Source organism: Girardinichthys multiradiatus, chromosome 23 (assembly GCF_021462225.1).
Source record: "Girardinichthys multiradiatus isolate DD_20200921_A chromosome 23, DD_fGirMul_XY1, whole genome shotgun sequence".
NCBI classification, from domain to species: domain Eukaryota; kingdom Metazoa; phylum Chordata; class Actinopteri; order Cyprinodontiformes; family Goodeidae; genus Girardinichthys; species Girardinichthys multiradiatus.
The window spans coordinates 25,001,926-25,020,548 of NC_061815.1; the positions used below are offsets into that span (position 1 = coordinate 25,001,926).

General features: G+C 37.8%; 1 protein-coding gene and 1 long non-coding RNA gene across 2 annotated transcripts; both read right to left on the bottom strand.

The window, feature by feature from the left end:
• Positions 1 to 697: 697 nt before the first annotated feature.
• LOC124859804 lies at positions 698 to 2,402 on the bottom strand. Its single transcript, XR_007036193.1, has 3 exons — positions 2,039 to 2,402; positions 1,023 to 1,276; positions 698 to 923 (listed from the first exon to the last, which is right to left on the bottom strand). It is a non-coding gene; the product is annotated as an uncharacterized LOC124859804 (long non-coding RNA).
• A 4,210-nt stretch (positions 2,403 to 6,612) lies between these two features.
• LOC124860529 (hemicentin-1-like) lies at positions 6,613 to 17,843 on the bottom strand. Its single transcript, XM_047353914.1, has 8 exons — positions 17,708 to 17,843; positions 16,974 to 17,315; positions 16,538 to 16,798; positions 9,752 to 10,072; positions 9,334 to 9,591; positions 9,133 to 9,243; positions 8,934 to 9,035; positions 6,613 to 8,825 (listed from the first exon to the last, which is right to left on the bottom strand). Exons 1-8 carry the CDS (start codon positions 17,754 to 17,756, stop codon positions 8,644 to 8,646), a joined length of 1,626 nt encoding a protein of 541 aa, XP_047209870.1. The 5' UTR covers positions 17,757 to 17,843; the 3' UTR covers positions 6,613 to 8,643.
• Between the last annotated feature and the right edge of the window lie 780 nt (positions 17,844 to 18,623).

Genomic DNA, 18,623 nt, shown 5'->3' on the forward strand with positions numbered 1-18,623 from the left:
GCATACATTAGCTTGACATTTAAAAAAATAAGTGGCAGCATAATACCTGCTTATCACTCTTTGGTACCTTCCTGGCACTAAAACTACTATTTTATATCTATATATTTTAGATTCTGCTAAACAAACTGGAAACATCATGTCTTTGCAACCGGTTGCTAAAAAGAAATGTCTAAAAATGCATTTAAATCTTCAGTCAGTATTTCAGTTATTTATGAAGGGAGAACTGGTTCCATCACTCTTTAAGTTTTTAAGCTTAAATTATTTGTTGACCATTATCAAGTGGTTTAAAACTTGTACCCTAAAACTATTCTTTTGAAGATATGTTGCAATAAAAATTCAACTGAGTTAAATAGCATGTGCACTGGTCCTTTACTTCTAGTCTGAGACTATCATTATTTCTTTCAGGGTTGGTGTGTTTTGCAACAAAATCTCAGCACAAGTGATTAATTAGATTGTAGACATCTGGTGTTATGGCTGCACGGTGGCACAGTTGGTAGCACTGTTGCCTTGCAGCAAGAAGGTCCTGGGTTTGATTCCCAGCCTGGGGTCTTTCTGCATGGAGTTTGCATGTTCTCCCTGTGCATGCGTGGGTTCTCACCGGGTACTCCGGCTTCCTCCCACAGTCCAAAGACATGCCTGTTAGGTTAATTGGTGACTCTAAATTTCCATTAGGTGTGTGCATGGTTGTTTGTGTGTTGCCCTGCGATGGACTGGCGACCTGTCCAGGGTGTACCCCGCCTCTCGCCCATAGACTGCTGAAGATAGGCACCAGCTCCCCCGTGACCCACTATGGAATAAGTGGTAGAAAATGACTGACATCTGGTGTTATTCTCAAGATGAAAATACATGAACAAACAAAAGCATTGGCCAACATCTTGACGCCATGACTGTACACTTTGGGTTGGATATTTTGATACCATGTGCTGAAAGTAGAGAAAAACAAGTATTTACAGTACATTAACAGTTCAATAAATGTCATCAATTGTTTGCAAAAGATCTTTAGGCATCTATGCTTCACATACTCCCAATATCTGACATCTGTAGTGCCTGGACTAGGCAGCCTTCATGAATCCATCTTCCATGAAATCCATAAAATCAATTCTCTTTACAAATTTGTGCATACACAACATCATCTGCTGCCGGATCCGGTGGCTGGCAGTTCTGACATCTTTACTCTATTGTACTCCACTTCTGCCTCTGCACTTTGCTCCACTTCGCCTCCTCTGTTGCACAACACTGACATCAGTGTAGGACAGTTCCTGATCATCTACTTCCACTGCAAGAGAATAGGACAAAAGGAGCAGTGACACAAGGTGGGTATATATTCACAGGAACATGTCCAGGAACATATGAAAATAAATAAATGGATAGATGACAACAAATAATAATACCTTCATCATGTTTTTTTCTCTTGGCACAGATTAATGTTATAGCCATAGCCACAATACATAGAAGCCCTATGAGTCCAACAACCAGAATCAGCAACATTTCTGCTTTGACAGCAAACCCTTTATCTGATTTTATGCAACCAAGGAGAGGAAGGGAATGTCAAAACAATTAATCCTCTGCAGTTAACAAAAATACAAATGTACTAATGTTGATTAATGCTTAAGATCACAGTTTGACAGGAGAGTGTGCCAACAGTGGTGCACTTCTTTAATTATGTCTCCTTACACATAATATTTTGTGTAGAGACTGCTGTTGGTTCAACACATGGAGTGTTATGTTCTTTAGATGGCCGTACAGTGAATGAAGATAAAGCCTGATTGAAAACAAACACACATAAATCAGTTTGTAGTGATCATAGTAATCATTCTCATTGTCCGTCTTAATCTGTCCCTGAAACAAACACACAGAGACAAGCTGGACAGAGGGCAGATGAGCTAAAAGAGAAACATGGGACTTGAGATAATATTTAATTTGTAATAATCCATCAAAGATTAAAACACACATCTCAGTTAAATGTATCACAGATTGAAAATTGTAAAAGCAGAATCAGGATCTATTAACATAATTTAACAGTTTATAAACCATTCACCTTGAACAAACAACTGAAGAGTCCTCTGTCCTTTATTGCGTCCCTCGGAATCAAAGACCTCCAGAGTATATTCACCACTGTTGGTTCAGCTCAGGTTGCTGATTCTGATTGCTCCATTACTCAAGATTAAAACAGAACTGCTATTCATGGCATTAGGTAGGATGTTATTCTTTCGGACACCAACCCTTGTGATCCTTTTTCAAGTTGAATATGGGTATTTCTGAGGAGTTGTCCATCAGCTTGATCAACACAGTACCTCCAAGAACTCCATAGCACTGAGGTCCATCCTGTCTGCCATAACAGTACGTTTCCACTGCTGCAAAGGATACTGTATAATAAGACAGGTTTTATTCTGTTATTTTGTTTGTTTCTCCATATCCTCTTTTCTGTTAGAAATATAACTTGTTTTTAGTTTATTTGACATTTATAAAGAAATATATCACTTTTACAACCCCTTCCACATTAGCTATTGGTTGTTGTTTTCATTTAAAACTAGTTTCTTCAAGAAAGGCAACCGACTGAGTTTAACTGAAATAATGTTTTTACTTTATTACAGTCAAAACATGTCGTTAAGTTAGGGTAAAAACTAAACTGCAGGTTTTGTTAGAAAACCTGACAGTCACTTAAAGTCGGCTTTTCCTGAAAGTTTTTTATGTAAACACGACATCAAACCAACAAATTCAGCACGAATAAAACATCAGCTCACCCGGGGATTCACCCAGTAGCAACACCAACATTCCCACAACAGCTTCTATGACTTCAGAGCATCTACCAGCCACCATTGTTCGACACTGATTATTGCAAAATGTCTGTTGATTTGATCAGTCTGAGAAGAAAATGCTGCTGTGCAAAGGTGAAAAGGGAAGTGATGGGTTTTTAACCAAAAACAGAAATGTGCTCTAACAAAAGCTTCTCTTCTTTACAGCAGCAGTAAAGTAACACATCTATGAGAAGAAAATGACATTAAAATTTAAACATGGTTCTTTCACCTAAGCAAATGTTACTAATGCACTAGTTTGCATGGCAGCAGGTAGATTTTCATCCTGGATGTTTTTCTTCCTTTAAGTCTTTTATTTTTCTGTCTTGTAGGACTCCTACTGTCTTGTAGATTTGACCCCACAGATCTGCTTAGAACCCCCAGTTAACCCAACACACATGCTTTTTTTGGACTGTTAAGAGAGACAAGATTAGCCAGAAAAAATGAAGAAACAAACACTCCACATAAAGGTCAACTCAAATGAAATTGAAAATGGAAATCTTTCTGTGGTGAGACAGCACCATGTGTGTTGGTAAAAATGATCAAGTTTCCTTCAGACTTAAACCTAATTGCCATGTAAATATGTAAAAGAGCTAGAGCAAAAGTATGCAATCTCTTGCAGTTGTATTTATATTATATTTTATTTTAACAACACTTAGGGATTAGGAACTAACTGAGCTTTTAACATTTAACAGTAAAACCTGTTCTTATTATACTTGATGTAGGAGCTTCTGATGTGGTTTAGTTTCTCAGCATCAGCCTGACAGAGACCGGGTGCTGAACATCCTGTAGAACAGGATGTTGCTTGAAACACACAGATCTGCTCATTCCTTAAATTAACCACCAGATGGAACCGGTATAGGGTTCTATGACCACCCATCTCAGTTATAAAGACATAGGAACATTAAAGTTACTAATAAATATTAATTTGAATTCTTTAGGGTTTTCTACTTTAAATGTATTCAACCAAAGTGCAGGGTATTTAAACTCTTGCAGCAAAGGCTTTTACACAACAAATCTTGAAATGCCTTTTTGATGTTTCTTTTAACTACTTTTAGTTTTTAACATAACTGAGAAACTTACTTTTGCTCCTCAGATCTACATGTTTGATGTAAAAAACATGTAATTATCCAGAGATATACAAAAAGGGGAAAAAATGTCAAAGCTGTTTTCTTCTTTTAAGAGTTTTCTTTATTTATAGTTATGCAATTTTGTTTGTGTTTCTCAGAGTTAAAAGCTTGTACATTTATATTGAAGGACGTGCAGTTGGTGTGACTATTGCATAATGAAGGTGTAGCTTTAACCAACCTTTGGTCATTGAATTCAATTCATTTCAGTTCGGTTTATTGATACAGCACCACATCACGACACATGTCTCAAGGCACTTTACAAAGTCAATTCAGCTGAATCATACAGACAGATTTCAAGTCAAGTACATACATTCCAACTGATACTAGTCATCAAACAATGCAGTTAATTTCGTTTATTATTCAAACTGGTTTTCTATTTAAGGAAACCAAGCAGATTATATTGAGTCTTTAACCTTTTAATTTCTTGTAATGACTTTGATTTCCTGTCACTCAAAGTGAACTCTTTGTCTAGGCTAAACACATCTTAAGTTGAATACATATAAGATACTTAGCTTTCTAAAGAGACGTATTGTACAGTCAGGAATGACATTTGTATTTTTCTCAAACCAAGAATCGACAGAAACAAAAGAACATGTTTCTTGCACCGGGCTTCAGTTGCAGTTGGGTGGGTGGGGTGGTGGAGTGCGTCTTGTACCTGCACTGAGGCGGCTGGCGTGTTCTGCTTGGCGTGGGGTGGTTGGTCAGCCCGGTTGCATGTATACTTTATAAATGAATTAGTACATTTATTTTGTTTTGCTCTCACGGACGGACGGACTGGGGCTGTTTGTCGGGTGATTGGGCATGTGTGGATGTGTGGTCACCGGCATTTGGATCGGCTGAGCATTGACGGTAAAGCTGAGCTGGTAGGTGTTTCTCCCTGACCTGTCGTTGCAGGTGGGGATGAGGTGTATTTGTGTAGTTGCAGGGGCATGGTGGGGGCTGTCGGACCCAGGTGCGTGCCACCGGCCGGGGACTGCTTGCCGGGTGAGTTTGTCCTGTCTTGTTGTGGGGTCGGGCCCGTTGTGAGTACGGTGATTGGTGGTGTCTGCTCTGCTCTGCTCTGGTCTGGTCCAGGGACTGGTTGCCTCTTTGGGCTATTGGTACCTGGACCTGGGAGAATCAAGTATGTATGGCTAGTGCGAGTGACTGTATGGAGTCAGTGACTGTATGTTGTGTCTCTGTATGTTGGGTGTGAGTGTTTTTATGTGTACGTATGAGTGTGGGAATGTGTGTCAGGTTGGTTCTTAGGCTGCTACCTCCCCTAGATCAACTTAGGCTCCCCATCAAATGGGGGGGGGGGGGCTATTTGCTCCCCAACACACTCCCTGCCGGAGGCTGGTGTCTCTGCCCGTTGGTGTGTTGGTGGTTCTCGCTGTCCTGGCCTGGGTGCTTTAGTGTGTGCCAGCTTACTCACAGTGGCTGCTTGGCTGGGCCTGGGCCCCTGGCTCTTCAGGGCTTTTGCTGGGGGGTTACGAAGGAAAAGAAGAGAAAGAAATAAAAAGGAAAGAACATGCTTTTTGGGATATTTTCAGGTCTTTCCATGTTAAATAAGTTTATCTAGGCTGCAATGCATTAACATTCCTGAAAAGAAAACTTCAAGATTTCTTTTTCAGACACTTTACCATTTATATAATTCGTTTACCACTACTAAAAGTTTAAACTGTTCAACTGCTGAATACTTTTTCAGGAATGTTTGCGTTTTAAATATAACAAAAGCTCTATTTAATTTTTAAAACTGACACATTTGGTGCAGGGGTACAAAAGGCAAATCAGTGGCACTGACCAGATGCTTGCGCGGCTTTACAGTGCAGCTACGAGGGCTCATTCCAAGGGCTGCTCTTTATAGGCCGTTTAGAAAATAAAAAATAAAACAATTGAATGAAATGAGCAAAGAATATTTCACAAATTTCAAAAAGCCTGGGGCCAGCTTGTCATAGAATGTGTCTGCCGATAGTTTTTAACTGGCTAACAAGAGTTTTTCTTTTAGCCAGTTAAAATATAAAATAACCACAACTTGACTCTGACTGTCTAGGATCACTTTGTCTTTATTAATAACAAGTCAAGTCAACATATAAGCTGAGAGCATGCACACCATCAGCAAATAATGATGCTTCTTTAAAAAAACATTAGTGACAAAGTAGCTTTACGTTCAGGACGATGAGCCACCTCATAGCATCAAGATCCCAAGGTTTTAGTTAACATCACCCAGTGAAAGGAGACAGATGAGGAGAGTTCTCAGACTTAGGGCTAAAGAAGAAGTCAAGAGATTACATCCAAAATTAAGAACTGAGCTACCTGTGCTTTGGAGCAAAAAATCTTGTCCACCTCTTTAGATCCATTTCTCTTGCTCTAAAGGTGTAACTGTCACAAACTTTCACTCCTATTTGAGGTCTTATTTTGGGTCATAATGGCATGTTTTCCTTGTTTCACATGCAATAGTTTGCTATGTTATGTGTATGCTAATAAATCTGAGGCCTGGATATCCTTATCTAGGCACCACTGAGCTTCAAGTAATTATAGACCCTTGTGTGTGTTAGACCTACTTAGAACAGGAACAAAATAAAAACATAAAACGATCACTGGATAGGAAACCCCACCACACGGAATTATAATTGGAATATAATATGTTGGTAACAAACAGAAATGTCTTTAATAAAATATTACTTGAAATAAGACAAAGAGGCAGATCAGTAACAAAATGTTTAATTCAAATTATACAAAGGGATACAGGGCAGTTCTGTTTTTGCTGTTTTCTCACACATAAATGTTTCATATCCTCAAACAAACTATCCTATCTGACAAAGATAGCCGTAATAATCACAAAATGTAGTTTTGTATGATTCCCCTTATTAAGACAAACTGCCATCCAAAACAACCTGTCCCTGTGTAAAAATGTAATTGCCCCCTAAACCTAATAGGTGGCTGTGCCAACCTTGGAGCTGCCATCCGGTATTTGCGACTGATGGCAATGAGTTTATACATCACTGTGGAGGAATTTTAGCCCACTCTGATTTATTTGCTGATTTGCTTTAGTTCAGACACATTGGAGTTTAAGTCATGCAGCTCAGTCGAATCAACATCCATACTTGGACTAGGCCACTCTAAAAGCTTAATTGTGTTTTTTTTTTTTTCAGATCCATTCTGGTGTGTTTCAGATAATCATCTCCCTGCATAACCCACATGCACTTGAGCTTAAGGCCACAAGATAATGGCTACAATTCTCCTTCAGGAATTTTTGCTAGAGAGCAGAACTGATGCAACTGAAGAAAAACAGCCCAAGACCATCAAGCTACCACCACTGTATTTCACAGTCAACAGAATATATTCCTAAAAGTCTTCATGTCACCAAGATGTTTAGTGTGAAATGTGACACGGGCCCTTTTGGTCGGTAGTGGTTTTTGCCTTGGAGCTCCCCATGATGTCCATTTTTGCTCAGCCTCTTTCTTATTGTTAAATCACAAACACTGACCTTAAATGACCCAGATGAGACCTCCAGTTTGTTCTAGGTTGTTTTGTGACACCCTATATGTGTCGTCAATGAACACTCCTGGGAAGGCTCATCACTGCTTCATGTTTTCTGCATTTGTGGCTAATGGCTCTCACCATTATTTCATGGAAGTTCCAAAGTCTTTTAAATGTGTCTGCAACCATTCCCAGACTGATTGATGTCAATGATTTTACTGTCGATGTTTTTAACCTGTACTTGAATTTGTTTAGATCAAGACTTGAAACATACTTTTGACACCTCTAATACAATATGAGCTGCATGACAGTAGAAAATCTTATCGCTTAAAGGAACAGATCTGAATAAATGAAACTACAGAGACAGAACCTTGCAACTGATAATTTGCTTAAAGCAAATCCGTTTTGATGTTCAGGAACCCATTTTCACTCTAAAGTACCTGGAATTCATCATCCCGCGATGTTTAACGTCAGCTCTTTTTAGACCAGCTCCTCGGACTGTGATCTATATGCGTTCTTTACGTCTCGCAATCAGCTGAAAGGTCCCAACATGGATTAGGGAGTCAACTTCCATCAACATTACACTTGTGACCCATTGATACAAAGCAAAGACAGCACCAGCACTGGTTGTGTGTAAAAAGGGAGCTGAGCCACTGGATGATCGTTCCATGTTCAACTGATAGAGATAAATGGTTCAGCACAACCTGGTATAGATAATATCTGTTTAGGGGCAGCACACAATTGTTCTTGTATCTAATGCCTGGAATGCATTTGGAGACCGTATAGAAGAAATCTCTCACACATATTCTATCTCAAGCATATTGCTCAGGTAAATGCTACAAACTCCTTGCATCATCCTTTTAATTTCCATGATCCCAGGTGCATACTCTGAAAGTCTTCCCAGTAATTACCTTTGAATGATGCAAATCAATAAAGTGGGGTTAATTATTGCTTGCATCTATTCCAGAAGATGTTTTTAAAGGAGTTTGAGTGTTGCAAAACAACACCACCACACCTGCTTCCTCTACAACTTCGTCAGGCACTGATTACACTTATAATACTGGATACTATGATGCCAAGTTATCGCTTGGGTAGACCCCAAAGGTAGAGACAAACAAAACAAGCATTAACGTTGACTGTGTTTTGAAAAACAAACCCCATTAAATGAGAGTTTGAGACATTCTGGCATCCTTGCTTCATCCGTCTGCCTGACTTCAGTAGTGGAGTCTTTGTAGAGATAGCTGCAGTAACACAAGTCACCTAACTTTGTGGACTTGTGCATAGACTGGCTCTTCTGCAGCTTGCTCGGACTGTTGAGGAAGCTCTTTAAACCTCACTTGTTTGTACTCCACTTCTTCCACAATGTCCTCCATCTGGCTCTCCTGCTGCGGCACAACGTTGATCTCAATGTAGACCGGTTCAATGCCGTCTTTCTCCTCTGCAAAAAGGCATGGCATATGTAAGCTTACTGACTGCAAGGTATGGTTTTTCAACTCAACAAGAAATACAAATTAAAAAAGCAGTGAGTAAAAAATCAGGTTAGTACCTTTGTAAGTATGTTTTATCTTCTGAGCACAGATGAATCCTGTCCCGACAGCTAAGAGAAAACCCGATACTGAGAGTACACTGCCCATTACAGTCAACAAGTCTGTTTGAGAGATAAAAGATCAGTAATCACAGATCTTTACAATCACTGTTTAATTGGGAAAGGTATAATAAATGGAGGCAACATGCAACTGTCTTACCTACAACATCATTTGCTACTGCTGCTGGTTCAACACAAAAGATGTTATTTTCTGCAACCACCCATCCAGATATCTGTGTCCCGTTGAAAGTGCAGTTAATAAATATGAACCCTAGGAGAAGCCAAAACGATGCATGATCATGACCATGCTCCTTTCGAAATAGTCAAGAAGCATTTTTTATTGTTTAATCTTGTCACTCACCACATGTAGATATGGTCTTCTCTATCAAGAGAGAACTGAACCGATTCCAGACTGAGCAAACCAGGCGTCCTGAGATATTCTGTTTCAGAACAATGACATTAGTCTCATTGTTTCCTGAGAAGAGCTCAGACCCTGTCAGTGTGTGTCCATCCAGAGTCCAGTTGTACTGAGGATAGTCCCCTCCCTCTGAGAGACAGGACACCTTCATCTGTCCCTGGGACAAACACTCAGGGATCAGCTGGACAGAGGACACGGGAGCTGAAAGAGAAGCATTTTATATCTTTCTAGAAACTTTCACAGGTTTGCACAAGAAGGATATAATTGTGCTCAACATGGTATAGGCTATGAAAATTACTTCAATGTTAGATTGAGGTATATTAATGTTAAATCTTGCTCCAGTACGAATTAAATCATTTACCTTCAACAATCAGCTGAAGAGACCTCTTTTCTGTTTTCCGTCCATCTGAATCAAAGGTTTCTAGAGTATATTCACCACTGTCAGCTCTGTTGAGATTCATGATACTGAATGTACCATACTTGGGAAAAAAGAGATATCTGCCCTTAAGGGTATTTGGAAAATAAATGTTCCTTCTGCCCCATATGATTGTCGATGTTTTATGTTTCCATTTATATCTGGGTGTGTCTGAGGTGTTGTTCATCAGCTGGATGATCACAGTTCCTCCCAAAGCTCCATAACACCTAGCTCCATCTTCTCTGCTGTTGCAATGAGCTTCCTCATCTGCAAATTTAAACACATAACTTGAAAACAAAATAAAAGATTAAGCCTAAGGGTCCACAAACTTAATTCTAAAGCAATCCATTAGAAACATCTATGTTTATACATACATCTACATAAACCCAGTTTTTTGAAGATTTATTTTGAGATGTTTTATGATCTCAGTGTTGTTATACTGTGAAAATATTAGAATGCAGCGAAGGTATCAGGAACTACTAGAACTAAGCCCACTTTGTGATAATCACTTACATTGAGGGCTTTAAGATATTCATAGCCCCTGAGTTAACCCACGGGTTAATTTTATTCCATTCATTCATTCATTCATTTATTTTATAGAATAAATCTTAATGATCTTGATGATTATTTTTCTTCAATAAACTTATTACTTAAACAATGGCATGAATTCAGATAGATAATTTGATCAGCTAATTATATGAAGGTTTTTATCCAACAGGAGTCATCTGCGTGTAGTTGTCAGGTCATTGACGACATGCAGAGGACATAGCTGTCAGTGATTAGAAACCTTAAGCAACACTGAAAATTGCAAGAGGTGTAAATTCAAAAAATATTGTATCAACAAAACCTCGGCAATGTGCAGATGATAAACAAAATTGAAAAAAAGATTGTTTAAAAAGGTTGTTAGAAATTCAGGGGTGCTTCAAGACAGTTTAGAGGAGGTGGTTGCCAATGACCTTGCAACAGAAAACCAAAAAAAAAAAAACCCTAATAAATTTTTTTTAGTTTTGTTTAGTTATGCTTTAATAGAAAAACTTAATCACAGAGTTTTTTAAATAACCAAATAAGTACATATTTTTAAGAACCTATATATCAAAATTCAGATGACTTGATATGTCTGTTGAAGAAGATTTTAAGTTACTGCAACTCTTTGACACAAATATGTGATTGTGGTTGAGGATGTTACAAAAAGTGTGATAGATATTCAAAAAAAGGAAACTAAGACCATAAACAGAAAGGTCAGTCAGTCAGTCATTTTTTACCGCTTATTCCATAGTACAAAGACATGCCTGTTAGGTTAATTGGTAACTCTAAATTGCCCTTAGGTGTATGAATGAGTGGTTTTAAACAGAAAGGTATTCTTAAAAATTATTAAATAAATGTGGCAACCCATCAAAATTTGCCCTATGCCAGCTTAAAGCTACAGATAATAAACGGGGAATCTTTCAATTCCAACCTGTGACATTTGACTGGAAGTAACATTAACATTTTAAAATGATAAAGCCAGAATCCCGACTTGAATCTGATAAATAGTCTGTAGAGGGAGCTAAGGATTAAGATGGTGGCAGGGAAGCTTTCCAACCAAAAATACTTCAAGTTCATCACCAAAGACCTCGTAAATATTCAAAATACCAGTGAAAGTATGCAAAAAGCTGGTCAGCAATTATAAGAAGACCATAAATAATTTTTGACATGCAATCTTTAATTAAATGTAAATAAAAACAGCTTTTTAAATGAAAATACAGCATTTTGTCGTTTTACATTGTTAACTGAGTCAGGTCCTGCAGCATAGAAAGGGTTTGAAAGTCTAACCCTGCATGAACTAAACCTGAGCAAAAGCACTAAAACATAGAATTTGAAGGCACCAACCATATTAAATGTATTTTGAGATCATTGACAAATTCATCCAAATGCACAAAAAGGTGATTTATATTTTCAAGTAAATATCAAGTCAAGTCAAGTTTATTTATATAGCACTTTTCAGCAACAAGGCACTCAAGGCGCTGTAGGCACTCTATCACATCACATCAACATATCAAAGTTGATGTGATGTGAATTCTTTAAGACAGCCTTAGTTGCTGACCAGTGTTGTCACTAGAAAGTGTCTCTATTTTGTTTTCAGTTGAGGGAGAAAAGTGCTAAATGATGGAATCTGAGTTTACATTTTGTTCGTCCCTATTTAAAAGGCAGCATTATGAGCTGTATATACTCGGTTGGATTTATGTATAAGACAGCAGCAAGGCTTTATTCGATTGATAGAAAGTCTATTGTAGAAGACATAGCCCTGTTACGTTCCTACTAACAGTGTGGCTAAGGGTTTTTCATTAACCTTCCATTTTTTCTGCCACTCAATCGCGACCTTTGAATACAACCCACATTAAGAATAAAACTACAGTGTTTTAGCAATCTCACTAAACCAGATTGTTTCCGCATTTACATACATTGTCTTACAGAAGTATCCATACCCCCGAACCTTTCCACATGTTATCACTTTACGTCATTGCATTTCAGTGGTGTTTCAGTGGCATTTCAACACAAAGAAGGGTATTCTTATGAAGTTAAAGAAGAAAGATACATGGTTTTCAAAGGTTTTTAAAAATAAAAATATAAAAAGCGTGGCATTTGTATTCAGTCCCCTTTAATGTGAAGCTCCTAAATAAAATCGAGTATAATCCAATGCTTTTAATGGTCATCAAGATGTAATTAGAGTCCACCTGTGTGTAGTTTAAATTCAGCGTATATAGCAGTTCTGTAAAGGTTGCGGTTTTTTAGAAGACCATTAAGGAACATGCCAGCCAGCACACAGATTAAGATGTGGAAAACTCTAAAGAAATGGCTCGATGCTCCATTAGTATGCAGAGCCGTTTTATTCAAAATTAAATAAATTAACTAATACTGCTATTGATAAATCATTAATAAATATCCCATGAAATAAATGAATATCCCCATGAAATAAAACTAAATAATTATGTTGAAATAATTTTTTTATCTTATTTTATTTAATTCATTTCAAGATTTATTTAATTCACTTAAAGATTTTTATTTATTTATTTCATAATGCAGTTTTATTTTGTGACACTTTTATTTTGTAAAGCTACTTTACGTATTTCAGTGACTTTTAACCCTGTTTTTCATTTTAAGCTCTTTTTATTTCATGTTCTTATATTCAAATGAGGGGGCGGAGTTTTATCTGTGGGGCGGCGCTGGAACAGCAGGGCCAAACTCAGTTCGTGGCTGCGGCCGGCGGAATTGGGTGGAGGTGCCACCGGAGCTGCTGCCGCCAGTGCCAGCATGCCGGAGGGAGCCAGGGGATTCCGCGAGGATGCCAATACCTGCCTCATTTGAATATAAGAACATGAAATAAAAAGAGCTTAAAATGAAAAACTGGGTTAAAAGTCACTGAAATACGTAAAGTAGCTTTAAAAAATAAAAGTGTCACAAAATAAAACTGCATTATGAAATAAATAAATAAAAAACCTTTAAGTAAATTAAATAAATCTTTCAGTAAATTAAATAATTCTTGAAATGAATTAAATAAAATAAGATGAAAATTTATTTTAACGTAATTATTTTTGTTTTATTTCATGGGGATAATTATTTATTTCATGGAATATTTATTAATAACTTATCAATAGCAGTATTTATTTATTTAATTTTGACTGAAAATTCTCTATAGATTCTCTAAATACATTAGATGCTCAAAGCTTGCAATAAAACTGTGTCCAGAGCTTCAGACATCTCATTGAGCCCTGCTTATTTTATCATTCATCTGAAAATGAGAATCACTGCTGAAAAGACCAAAAAGCCATAAAGGGGACACTGCAGACATGTGGAACAAAGTGCTTTGGTCAAATGAGACTGAAATTCAACTTTTTTGCCTACATACATGCTACGGCAGAAAAATCACAATGCACCTTACACATATTTCCCCCACAGTGAAATATGGAGGTGGCAGCATCATGCTGTGGGGATACTCATTTTCAGTGGAACGCAAGACAGGAAGAAAACTAAAAACTTGGCTCAGTATGGGCGGCCATCTGCACCGACTAAAGGGGGTTCAGGAAGATGGAGTAAATACACAAAAAACACATAAGTACTGGTGCAGGAGTACTTTATAAATTAAAGAAAATGGAACTAACTAATGACAGGAGGAGCTCTCTTTGTTGATTTATCTAAAAGAAAAACACAGCTTAACAGATAAGCTCTGAGCTAGTTGTAAAATCGGTGGTAAAAGAAACAATACACACAATTAGTCGCAGAAAGAGACAGAGTTAAAAACAGAAAGACCGGGTCAAGTGTATCCTCTAAAGAAAGACAACATGAAGGCTTAGCCGATGGTACCCTCCAGGAAGTAGTCACAGCTACCGGCCCAGGTGTAACTTCTATGAAGTAAAAAACAGAGCAAGCTTAGCCTAAAGCAGCATAACTAAAGGAACAGCTTAACTAACCTAAGCCACTATAACTGTAAGCTTGATTAAAACAGAAAGTTTTAAGACTGGTTTTAAAAATACACAGGGTTTCTGCCTCACTAACAAAAACTGGGAGCTAGTTCCACAGGAGAGGAGCCTAATAACTAAAAGATTTGCCTCCTATTCTACTTTTAGAAATTCTATGAACCGCCAGTAATCCTGCAGTCTGACGTCTAAGGACTATGTTGGGAACATATGAAACAATCAGATCTCTTGTTTATGAAGGTGCTTGATTATTAAGGGATTTATATTCAGTTTTATTTATATAGTCCCAATTCACAACACATGCCGTCTGAAGGCACTTTACAAAGGGTTTGGAAAGGTGTGGGGTTGTTTGGCAGGTTAGAATAAACTACTGAGTGTTAGAGTTTGGCCGTTTTAGAATGGGCTATATGTAGGGGTACTAAGTAAAATAATAAACTGATAACGTTTGTCCAGCTAGAGCTCACTGGTGGCCATTGTTGTACTAAAAACCACAATCCTATTGAGACTTGCAAGGGTACTAAAGCTCATTTCAGCCATCACCAGGGGTACCTCTCTGTCAGACAGATTATAACCATTGGAAAAGAGAAGGGGTCACACAGGTAGCAGAAAAGAGGGTGTGTTTGCACCTCAACCATAACCGAGCCGTTTTAGGCTAAACCTGACTCCCCCTTACTCCATCCAACAGGGAGGGAGGAATCATACAGATTTCAAGTCAGGTTCATACATTCCAAGCAAACCTAACCATTGAACAGTGCAGTCAGATTCAGTTATTTATTCAAACTGATTAAAATGTTTTTCTGTCTAAGGAAACTCAGCAGATTGCATCAAGTCATATGTGAAAAGGAGAATTTTAAAATATACTCTGGATTTAGCAGGGAGCCAATGAAGAGAAGCTAAAAACTTTAGAACTTTAAAACTCTCCATGCAACGTTTTGGATCAGCAGAAGGATTTTAACTGAATTCAATAATAAAATTGAGCATCTGTGGGAAAACCTGAAATTGATATTCGCAGACACTCTCTGTCCAGTCTGTCTGAGCTTAAGCTATTTTGTACTGAGAAATTTGCAACAAATTCAAAGCCTAAACTGGTGAAGACATATGTCAAAAGAATTGAAGCTGTTATTGCAGGGTTAATGTGGTGCCACAAAGTATTGATTACAAAAACACGTTTGGATTTTCATTTGAAAAAAAATTTTGAAAACCATGTACTATTTCTTTTCACTTAACCCATTATGTGTGCAGATTTGTTTTGGTCCATCACATAAATTCCTAATGAAATACTCTGAAATTTGTAGATAAATATGACAGAATGTAAAAATAATTTAAGGGACATGAATACTTTTGCATGGCCCATCTATTACATAGTTTATATTATTTTTGCATGCCAATTCAACAATTCATGATTTTGGTCTGAGTCTTCTTTGAACTTTTATCTGATAAGTTTGTATGTAAGACAAGCTAAACAGTCAGTCTTCATGTCCTGTGTAACTTTGAATGTGTGTTGCTCTTGATAAAACATAAAGACGACCTTTATACACACTACCGGTGAAAAGCCTTTCTCACTTGATGGGTCTCTTTGTTTTCATGACTATTTAAATTGTAGAGTCTCTCTAGAGACAACAAAACTATGATTGAGTACACATGGAATTATGTGGTAAACAAAAAGTGTAAAATAACTCTAAACATTTTTAGATTTTAGATTTTTACAAAATAGCCACCCTTTGCTTTGATTACTACTTTGCTCTCTTAGCGTTCTCTCCATGAGCTTCATGAGGTGATATACTGAAAAGGTTTTCCAAAGAGTTTTGAAAGAAATTCCTAGAGGTTTGTTGAGAGACAGCCAAATGTAAATATTTCAGTCATCACAACAAAGGGCGTTCTCAAATATAAAACATATTTAAAGTTATTTTACAATTTTTTGTTTGCTACATAATTGCATATGTGTTCATTTGCTGTTTTGATGCTTTCAGTGAGAATCCACTTATGATGTTACTAGTCATAAACATAAAGAAAACCATTAAATGAGAAAGGTGTACTAAAACGTTTGACCGGTAGTGTGTGTGACTTACTTTGTCTATGTGCATCTGTTAGGGGTGCGGGAGGAAGAAGTCATGACCACGTCCAGTTTTAAAGGCATGTCTGCTTTTTATAGTAAAGAACGGTACTCTCCACCTACCAAGAGCATGCCATTATACATATATGCATTTTCATACTTAACGGCAACAAGGGGGTTTTTGACTGAGGGACTGTGGGAGGAAGTATATATACATAAACTCACCTTTACATACAGATATCGTCTCTTCTTTGGAGACCTGGCTGATGTGATTCCTAACCGAGCAGACCAGGTTTCCTGAGATGTTTTGTCTTAGAACAATGATGCTATTCTCAGTATTTCTGTAAAGGACGTCAATGTCTCTTGTTTTGTCTCCAGTCAGATTCCAGTTGTACTGAGGACTGTCCCCAACCTCAAAGATGCAGGATACTTTTATCAGTTCCTGGGACACACACTCTGAGATCATATGCACAGATGACACGGGAGCTGAGAGAGACACATACAGATACAATCACTGAAATTAGAATGGGGATAAAATGTTTTCACAGTCTCTTTATAAAGCATCTAAAGTTTCTCCGAATATTGGATGCTCTAGATAATGTTATATTATGATCTATCATCATTACCAGGATGAAATGTGGTTGAATAAAAAAACAAATACCTTGAACCAACAGCTGTAGAGTCTGACTTCCTGTTTTTTTTCCACCAGAATCAAAAATCTCAAGAGTAAATTTACAACTGTCAGTTCTGCTCAGATTATTGATCTTGAATGTCCCATTACCAGGAATAAAGACTGATCTGTTGCTCATGGTATTGGACTGAAGTTTATTTTCTCTGCCACGAAGAATAATTTGCGTTGACTCATTTGCCATTGATGCTTCCTTCCTCCAGTTGTATCTGGGTATTTCTGAGGCATTATTCATTAGCTGGAGGGCCACAGTTCCTCCTAAAGCTCCATAACACTGAGCTCCATCCTGCCTGCCATCACAGTAGGTTTCCACTGCTGCAAATTTGGAAAAACAGGTTCAAAGAAGAACATTATTTATGCTTCAGTTTCTACAAAATCAAAACAAATGAGTTGAAGCATATCTGTAAGAAATCAGTTTGCTAAAGCAAGCCCATAGTTTCCACGACCCTGTTTATGTAAACGTGGAGCACAACAGATGATGTTTTTCATTTATGATTGAGGTGCATTAATAAAAGATGAATGGCAAGTTTGGACAGGCAGTTAAGAGCCCAAATTATTGGTTTAAACATGTATAGTCATCAGTATCAGTTACAAATCTACATACTCAGTGATTTCTTGTTATGCTGAACAAGTTTCTTTAAATGTACTCACTTGTATTTTTGTATTTTTCTTTAGTGAAATAAAAATATACAGCTTGATGAACTCACCATGCGATACTCTCAGTAGTACCATCAACAATCCAACAGCAGGATTCATAACTCCACATCTGCAGCCACGCTACTCTGTGCAGGTAAACTACCCTGAGTTATGTAAAATGGCTCCTGTAAGTAATGCTGAGAAAAGAAGCCGTGGGCGCAGAGATGAAAAGGGAAGTGATGAGAGCGTGGTCACTTCTCAACCGAAGACGGAACACTTCCCCCACAGCGAAATAGTACATTTTTTGCTATGGTAGTACTGAGAAAAACAAGTTTCCCACGTCCTTGAGCCCACAGACAAAGTTGTTGCATCATAAAGGTGGTTGTTTTGCTGAAGCAATGGATGTTTGCGTTAGTTTGACTAGGCTCAAAATAAAATGAAGCATTTTTGCCCTGTATACATTTTTAATCTTAAACTACAAAGGGTAGCACTGTTGCCTCACAGCAAGAAGGTTCTGGGTCTGAATCTCATCTTGGACCTTTTTGGGTGATGGTTTCCCCCATAAATGCATGGGTATTTACTAAGTGCTGGCTTCTTCCCACACAGCAAAAATATGTATGTTAGGTTAATTACTAAAATCCCCTTAGGAGTAAGTGTGTGCATGCATAGTTGTGCGTCTCTGCGACGAACCAGGGACCTATTTGGGATCCGATGATAGGCATGACCCGCCGCCATCGTGCAAGGAGTAAGTAGAAAATTAACGAATGTTCTTCTCATTAAGGCTTTGACTGACATGTGTGGGATGTGTTACCCCAGAATGTCGGGACAATAAAGTTAATTTAACCAATCTATTAAAAAGAGGTAAACAACTACAACAAATATAAGTAAATTGTTCAGTTAGTAATATATAAATACGTGCTTATCCTATTGAGACTTGCAAGGGTACTAAAGCTCATTTCAGCCATCACCAGGAGGGAAGTAAGCACC

Excerpts from the sequence above, each read along its gene's own strand:
- LOC124860529 (XM_047353914.1), bottom strand. The coding sequence starts at position 17,756 with ATGAATCCTGCTGTTGGATTGTTGATGGTACTACTGAGAGTATCGCAT. Across the intron at positions 16,799-16,973 it reads TCTACAGCTGTTGGTTCAAG|CTCCCGTGTCATCTGTGCAT; the intron begins GTATTTGTTTTT and ends TGTCTCTCTCAG. Across the intron at positions 9,592-9,751 it reads TCTTCAGCTGATTGTTGAAG|CTCCCGTGTCCTCTGTCCAG; the intron begins GTAAATGATTTA and ends CTTCTCTTTCAG.